The sequence below is a fragment of the Neomonachus schauinslandi genome, chromosome 6, assembly GCF_002201575.2.
Source record: "Neomonachus schauinslandi chromosome 6, ASM220157v2, whole genome shotgun sequence".
Lineage (NCBI taxonomy): Eukaryota > Metazoa > Chordata > Mammalia > Carnivora > Phocidae > Neomonachus > Neomonachus schauinslandi.
Window position 1 is genome coordinate 110,505,122 of NC_058408.1, and position 8,390 is coordinate 110,513,511.

The following is an 8,390-nucleotide window of genomic DNA, read 5'->3' on the forward strand; positions in this document are numbered from 1 at the left end:
CCTCTGGGGTGCAACTCTTCCAGAAAGTATTAGGAGCCTTTCAGGCTTCTGCCAAGCACCCCCAGGAGGGCCTGTGCTGCGTCTGAGTGCCACCCCTGATCCGTGGCAGTCAGGGCTGGATGATGTCACTGCCCTTGACTGAGGCTCCTCCCGTCCTGTTCTCCCCCACCACATGCCCCACGCAGCCCTGGCCAGCCACCGTCAGAGAGGACCAAAGCCGGGCAGCACATCCAGCCCAAGCCTCCGTTTTGCCAGGGTGACAGATGGGTTTCCAAAGGAGGAGTGATTGGTAGAGGCCACACAGCAGGTTGGTAGCAGAGACCTGGTCTGAGGGCTCCTGGCTTCTCGACGTTTGCCCCTGACCAACCACACCTCGTCAGCTTGTGACAACCTGCCCCAGGAAAAAGACACACAGGCCTCTATGTTTAATGCAAAGGAGTTCTGCCCGACTTTCAGGAAAACTGCTTTATAAGGAATCTAGACGTGTGCAGGGAGAGGGTTCTTTGCATCTTGCTCCCCTCACTAATAATCGCTCTAGAGTATCATCAGTGATTTTATTTAAACCGATTAGATGCACATGAGGTTTTCTTGATTTCTGAGTCTGTGTTTTGAGGTGTTACTCAGATGTGCCGGTGTGTAAGCTCCTTGCTGGGGTTTCTGCAATCCCCACCCCAGAGTGTATTAAGAGATGAAATCTAACAAGCTGGGAGCCCAGCCTGATCAAAGAGGCATTTTGCAGCGTATATTTCAGGAGAGGACTGTGCTGGACCATGTTTGCCCTGCATGGGGAATATGGCATCCTTCCAATTTGCATGTGATCAACCTCTTTTGTAAATGGTCAATAAAATCTGTTAAGCAAGGGCCAAGCTGACCTCCTGCCCCCTGCTTCCATGTGCATTAGCTGACTCATGGGGACCAGTCTCCCTGACAGCCATGCTCGGCCTGCCTCCTGGCTCCTTTGGTGGGTGGATTCATCCCCTAACCCCTAGATCTGACTCCGTGGGAGGCTGCAAAATTTTGTGCAAATGGCCACACGTATACCTCTAATGGTAATATTTGTGGGGCTTGTCTATCCGATCCTGACTCACCAGGGGCCTGGACTGGGCTTTTCTCCTGAGCAGGACAAGCCCCAGCCGTGTTGCTTGGGAAGGAATGGACTCTGGAGCTAGAATCAATTATGGCCCAGCCCAACCCAGCAGAGGCAGGGATTGGGAGACCTGGCATGGACACGAAAGCCTGGGCAGAAGTGCAGTCTCTGGGACGGTGGTCATGAGAGCCTCTGGGTTAGAAGCTCAGGGCAGCATCCAGGCCCTGGGTGGGGCGTGGGCTCTGGGACAAACCCAGAACTTGAACCAAGGTAGAGGCAGTCTTGGAAAACAGGGCCTTTGGGGCAACCTCCTGCACTGGGAAGTATGGGGAAAGTACCTAGCTGCTGGCAAGAGCCATACTGAGAAAGAATAGGAAGCTATGGCCAAACCTAGGGTTCCAGCAAATGTGGAGGTACTGGAAGTGACCCCCATCCAGTGGGAGTGAGGCTTGGCCAAGTTCTACTGCATGAGGGAATGGCGGAGGCCGAGGGACTGCTGCCCAGCCATGCTGGGACAGGCCTGGCCTCTAAGCTGGCACAATTTTAAGCCTCCAGCTAAAGAGCTGGGAGGCAGGGGTTTCAGGTTAGGAGGACTCTCCCACTTCTGGGCCCTAAAAAAGGAATGGATAATCAACAGACGTGTCTCCAGGAAACCTGCAGGACAGTGTGTGTTTTTTCCTATGGTTGAGGTCAGACTTTCTAACTATATGAAATAACATGGCACTTTCCAGTCTGACAGCCCTGGGTCTGAATCCTGGTTCTGCTGCTTACGTGTGTGACTTTGGGCAAGAGACTAAGCCTCCCTGGGCCTCACTTCCCACATCAATACGTGGTATAAAAAATCAGTGCCGTGAAGGTGATGGGAGCTAATCTATGTAAAGCATCCAGCAGCAGCTTTGTATCTGCTGATATAAGCTGAGGAGACAGTTGCTATTCTTAGAGGTATGAGAGCACCTTTGAGGATGTCCGCATGCTGGAGCACCATATCCTGGAGGCGAGGACTCCTGCTCGTGCTGACCTCCAGGATGTTTCCACCCACTGATAGGCCCTGGAGCCTCTCCTTTGTACGAAGAGAGGAGAGGTGGAGGAGGGCAGGGCAGATGCCACAGCTCTGGATCTGTGCAGCTGGGGACCCTGTGCGGAGCATCTGCATCCCAAAGGAGTCAGGAACCGAGGAGACTATCCCTAAGAGAACCTGTGGGACTCAGGACAGAGCAGCTGTCCCTCAGAGTCCAGCTGGCAAAATGTGACAAAAGCTGGTGCACAGCCGGAGCCTCCCACTTCTCTGAGGCCTTGTGCAATGCTGCTACTCTGAGGACAGGAAGCTTCGAGAGAAGCCAGGGTCAGCCCACCTAGTATGGATGTTGGCATCTGTTGGCAGGCAGTGATGCCTCTCTGACAGTCCTCAAGGGCCCTGGCCACAGGGGGAAGGACAGGGAGAATGGGGAGGTTGCCATGTGAGGACTGAGGCTGCCACAGGCCCGTGGAGAAGCTGCAAAAAGACAGATGTGAGTTTAAATCCTGAGAAGGATCACCAGCAGCAGAGCTGCCTGGAGGGACAATGAGGTTCTCTGGGGTTCACGGGGAAACCTCCACTCCATGTGCACCCAGATAAGAGGAGACAATCACCTCTCAGGGGTTTAATAAGAGAGCTTGAAACATTTAATAGGGGAAGGGAGTGGGGATTATAGCCTCATTCATGTAATAAACACTTGTGCTCAGTGCTGAGACGCTAGGGACACAGGGCTGGAAAAATAAGCCTGAAGCTCAGAATCACATGAGACTAGGTGGGAATCAGGATTCTGTAGCCTCCCTTTGTAGATGATAATAATAATGATTATAGGGTCATATGATTTTATATAGATTCTATTCCTTCTGGGTATGGCCCTTGCAACTCTACTTTCTAACAATCATTGGAGCACAAGCCCTGGGATGTAGCCAATCTCCTGTTCCTCAGTGCTGATGGCACCAGGCTCTGAGGAGCACCAAGGACTGCTCATGGGGACACAGACACCCACAAATAAAGGGTCACATCACCCACCAGGCTCTCATTGCCCCACCAGGCAGCTCTTTGGAGCCTCAAACTTAGGTGATCTCATTGGGGGTTTCCAGTAAGAGGAAGAAGAATACTTTCTGAAGGAGACACAAGAACACTGCAGAGCAGACATTTAGAGGAAACAATGGAATGAGAGCCTCTCTCGAGCGGTGCCTCCACCAGCAGCTAGATGGGTGACGCTGCACAAGTCACTGTACCTTGTGGTTTTCAGCTCCCTCACCTGTAGAAAGCGTAGAATTCTACCTTTCTCCAACAGGATAGCACATGTGGCATGTTCTATGTAATTGTTACAGGGCTATATATAGGGAAAGAGTAACATTTATTGATTGCCAGCCGCCATGTATAATAAGACAATTAATCAGATGGGCCAAAGCTCCACTGGCATCCCTTCCAGGAAGGATTGTGTCTTCCTGATTATTGTGTCAAGTTCAGTGCCCAGAACAGAGTAAGTGCTCAATAAAGAGTGTTGAATAAATGGGTCAAGCCAAGTTGAGTTAGGGACTAAAGGCCCACACTGCCCCCCGCCTCCGCCATGCCCAGCCTGAGCTGTTCAGCCCCAGTCTTCCTCTCTGTCTTGCTCCTCATCCCCTTCAGCCTCTCTGTGGCCCAGGCCATCCTCGCAGACAGCTATGTGCTCTCTGCAGTAGCGGTCCCAGGGCTGCGGTGCCGCCCGGGGACACCTGGGGGCCTTCCTGCGCTGAGGACAGCAGTGCAGCCCCCACGCCCTGCAGCTGCAAGGGGCCTGGGCTGCGCAGACGTAGGTGCCCACGGGCACCGCAAGCAACACAACACACAGGACCACTGCAACATGCAGCAGGCGCTCCCGTCCCTCCAGCTCGCCGTGGTCTCTGCCCGTCACAAAGACCACACACCGGCCCCTGCGTGCAGGCTGGCCCTCCAGGCTGAGGCATGCCTCGTATTTCGTGCCCGGCAGGAGGTCCTCCACAGTGTATGTGTTGATTCCGGGGCCGATGTGCACCACCTCCTTCCTGAGCGTTTCATCCGATGCAAGGTAGAGGGTGAACCATTTCTCCTCAGGGGCATCCGCCACTGCAAACCACTCCAGCAAAATCCCATGCACTGTCTGCCTGACGACCCGCAGGTCAACATAGGCATTGCCATCTGAAGGGGAAGAGGGAGAATGGGTTGCCATCAGGGCCTGGGTGGGCTGGACGTGGAGGGAGATGACAAGGGTGCTCCTGCCGATGGAGTTCGAGGCCACACAGGTGTAATTGCCTCTGTCTACCAGGTGGGCGGCAGGTATGACGAGTTCCGACAGAGCAGTATCTTCTGCAGTAGATGAAGTCAACACTGGGGGAGAGAGAGCAAAACAGGTCTGATAGACACGTCTCTGATAGCAAGCTGGACAGTGTTCAGCAATGCCAGTTATCTTTTTTAAGCTGGAAGTGACCATTTATTAAGCATATGTTTGGTGCCCAGTAGTTGCCTCTCAGCAACCCTGTAAGGTAAGTACCCCAGTTTTACACGTAAGAGGTTGAGGATTGGAGTGATTAATCAGCTTGCCCATAAAGAGAGATGTTCAGAGACAGTGACTGACCTGGAACCTCATTCTTCTGCCTATGAAGACTCTACTTCCAAATTCACTAGCTGCTCCCACCAAACCACCGGAAGCCTTGCTGTGCTAACAGCATGGTTTTGAGGAGATCTCTTGCAACTGTGTGCTATTGTGAGCTTCAAGAATTGCCTTTTGGGGGTGCCTGGGTGGCTCCATTTGTTAAGCATCCAACTCTTGGTTTTGACTCAAGCCATGATCTCAGGGTCGTGAGGTCCAGCCCCGTGTTGGGTTCCAGGCTCAGCAGGGAGTCTGCTTCTCTCCCTCTCTCTCCCTCTCCCTCTACCCCACCCCCCACTTGTGCTTTCTTTCTAAAATAAATAAATAAATCTTAAAAAAATATTTAAAAGAACTGCCTTTTTACCTCCCAGATATAGAGAGGCTCAGAGCCTGGAGCCAAATGCCTGGATTCTATCCCTTACTAAGTATATGGTTTTGGACCAGTTGCTTAGATTCTCTTGGCCTCAATTTCCTCATTAATAAAATGGGATGATAATAGTACTCATTCCCTAAGTTTGATAGTGAGTGCTCAGTGTGAGCTGTTGTTATTACTGAAAGAACACATATAACATGGTACCAAAGAAACTGACTACAGAGCATTAAAAAAGACATCTGCATGCATCTCACTGTTCTTCAAGATGCTACAACAATAAATCCTACATTTCTCCTTCACTGGTATTTAATCTCAACCCAATAAGATGTGATCAAAATGATAGGAAAAAGTCAACAGTTCAGTTTCTTAGGTATTTTTTCATCTTCCAGCGGCTTGTCACTATGCTAAACAAATATATGAGTAACTCACTGTATTTTACTATATTTTATTCAGGTATTTCTAGTTGACTTCTAGACAACTTTAAAGATATCTCAAGGGAGGCTATCCCTGGCCTTGTGATGTGTCCCAACCCTGCAGGGTAGTATTAAAGGTGATTCCAGCTGAGGTATGAAAACAGCATAGAGTTTCAGGACATAAGAGGCAGGTTTGAATCCCTGTGGTGGGGCCCATGGAGGTCACTTCCTCACTCAGGGTCCCAGTATTACAACTTCAAACCAATAAGGTCTGAACAACACAGTGGTGGGAAGTGTAAAATTCAGTCAATATCTAGGAATTCCCAATCTTGCCCACTAGTAATAATTACTCGGGAAAGGAGGAGGGGAGAAGAGGGAACACTTGTTAATATACATTATTCTCAGGCCCTCCCCTGGACACAGGGAATCTGAATCTACAGGGCAGAGGCCTGGAAATCTTATTTCAAACAAGATGAGTCTGCTCCAGCAATTTTAGGAAATAAATAATAGATAATCTCTAGAATCAGTCCTAGTCAGAAATTCTATGATTTAAAAACACACAGAATAGTGTTTTGCATCTAGGAGACTCTCAAAGAACATATTTGTTCATATATAATTTTATAATATTTATACAATATGTCAAGTCAACTCCAATATATATATTTGCATATGCATATATATTCCATAGAGATCTGCAAGCAACCATTTAAAATCATGCCAATAGTGGAACACTATCTTGGAAACTTACCTGTTGTGGTCGGTATAATTCAGGCCCATCACAATCTAACCCTCACCCTGACTTCACGATTGGCCCAGTTAAGAAACTTCCTACTGAGGATAAGGTTGCTGTTGCTGTAAGACCTTACTATTCCCCCAGATACATTGAGAGGGCGCCTGTGGCTTACCATCGAATTCCCTCCACATGCTCAGGGGATAAGTCCATGCAATGGTTGGTGAAGGACTGGCTCGTGCCAGGCATCTCAGGGTCACATTCTGTCCCATCTGGATGGTGACGCTGGCAGTGGGGGTTGAGATCTGTGGCTTCATGCAAGCACTGAGCTCAGTTTCATGAAAAAGCTGCCCCACCTTGGAGAGAGGGCGTTGGCACATCAGGTAGGAATTCACCAGGATGACCGGGATGCTGATGGACTTTACAAATTGGACAAGTCCCCTCAGGCGACAGTCACATAGCCAGGGGTTGTTGTGTAGTGCCAGCACCATGCTGGAGAAAATCTTGGCTCCACAGCCAGGCTGCAGGTGTTTCTGGTAGGCCAGCCAGTTCAAGAAGACACTCTTGGATACAACTGTAAGCCTATTGGAGGATAGGTCAAGGTAGGTCAGGTTGACCAAGAACTGAAGAGCTAGCTCAGGGAGCGCATCGATCCTGTTGTGTTTGAGATCCAAGACCCTCAGGACAGGAGTGGCTTGGAATGCTGTCCATGGTACTGAACGGAGTTTGTTCCCCTCCAGTCTCAGCTCTTTCAGTTCAGACAGGTGCTCCAGGGCTCTTAGGTGTATCACAGTGACATTGTTAAAATTAAGCCAAAGGTATTCCAACGTGCTCATGTTGATGAAGGACCCTCGGGGCAGTTCAAATAAGGGTGAATTTTCAATTCTCAACAGCTTTAACTCTTCAGGATGGTTCCTGGGGATCTTTCCCAAAGAGATAGATATGCACTGCATAGCCCTGTACAAAAACCACAAAAGCTTTAAGGTGAATATTGGCGGGGCGGGGGGGGGGGTGCCTGGGTGGCTCAGTCAGTTAAGCGACTGACTCTTGGTTACGCGCAAGTCATGATCTCAGGGTCCTGAGATCAAGCCCCGAACTGAGCTCCCACTCGGCGGGGAGTCTGCTTCATCTCTCTCTTTCCCTCTGCCCCTCCCCCCACTCGTGAGCGCTCTCTCACTCTCTCTCTTTCTAAAATAAATAAATATATCTTTAAAAAAGGTGAACAACAGGGAAATGAGATCAGGTTTATTCTGGCATTAGATGTATGAATTAAAAGAAAAAATAGATGTTATTCACTTGAAATAAAAGAGACCCATTTTGTAAAAGTGCACAGTTCTCCAAAGTTCAGCACCAACTAGAGATTTTGCTGACTTCCTGCCAAATCTAGGCCTGTTCCCGCTCCACATCATCCCCAAAGAAAGCCCATCCCCTACGACCTCCTGGCATCTTGGTAGCACGGCGCACCTGCCGAAACTGTCCTCTGAGCAGATACATCCTGGCAGACAGGATGGCTGAGCTTCATGTGAATCCAGAAAGAACAGAACTAGCAGGAAATAATGAGAAACCGAAGCCATATTCCTCTGTTAGAAACTACCTTGCAAGTTTTGAATAAGTATAGTCCAAGCTTCCGAGTGGCAAATCCTATTATTGGTAATCCATAGTGATGTAGGTCAGCACAACAGTGGCAAAGCCCCTGGATGCTCTGAGGTCTGTTATGGCCCAAATCACAAGCTCAATAAGACCCATGAAAAGGGAGCTATGTCTCTTAACTAAGATCACAAAATTCACCCTTTGTCTGGTTCTTAAGTCTGGAAAGCAAACTCTAAGCCAGTTGTCCTATTTAGCATTGATACTGCCTTCCCTCATTTTCTTACAAAATGATCTGAAAAACCAGCAGGTAATACTATCCTGAGCACTGTGGTTCAGGTTATTTGGCCAGAATTCATCTAATACTTCATCCATCACAATTGACTTCTGAAAGCTCAAATTTTCAACCACTCTCTAGAAGTGAATACAGTTGGTGGGTGACAAAGATGTGACCACTCCCGTCACTGGCTTTCTCCCCACACCTCATGTGATGGATTCATTCCTATACTGCATTAAGACAGCTGCCTCTGCCACATGGATGAGCAGAGTCAGAGAAGCATCACGGTGCAGA

The 8,390-nt window shown here is 49.3% G+C and overlaps 1 protein-coding gene across 1 annotated transcript; it reads right to left on the bottom strand.

Moving 5' to 3' along the window:
• Nucleotides 1-3,693: 3,693 nt before the first annotated feature.
• Nucleotides 3,694-7,806, bottom strand: LRIT2 (leucine rich repeat, Ig-like and transmembrane domains 2). The gene is made up of 3 exons (XM_021699957.1): nt 7,697-7,806; nt 6,408-7,189; nt 3,694-4,454 (listed from the first exon to the last, which is right to left on the bottom strand). Exons 1-3 carry the CDS (start codon nt 7,804-7,806, stop codon nt 3,694-3,696), a joined length of 1,653 nt encoding a protein of 550 aa, XP_021555632.1.
• Nucleotides 7,807-8,390: the final 584 nt, after the last annotated feature.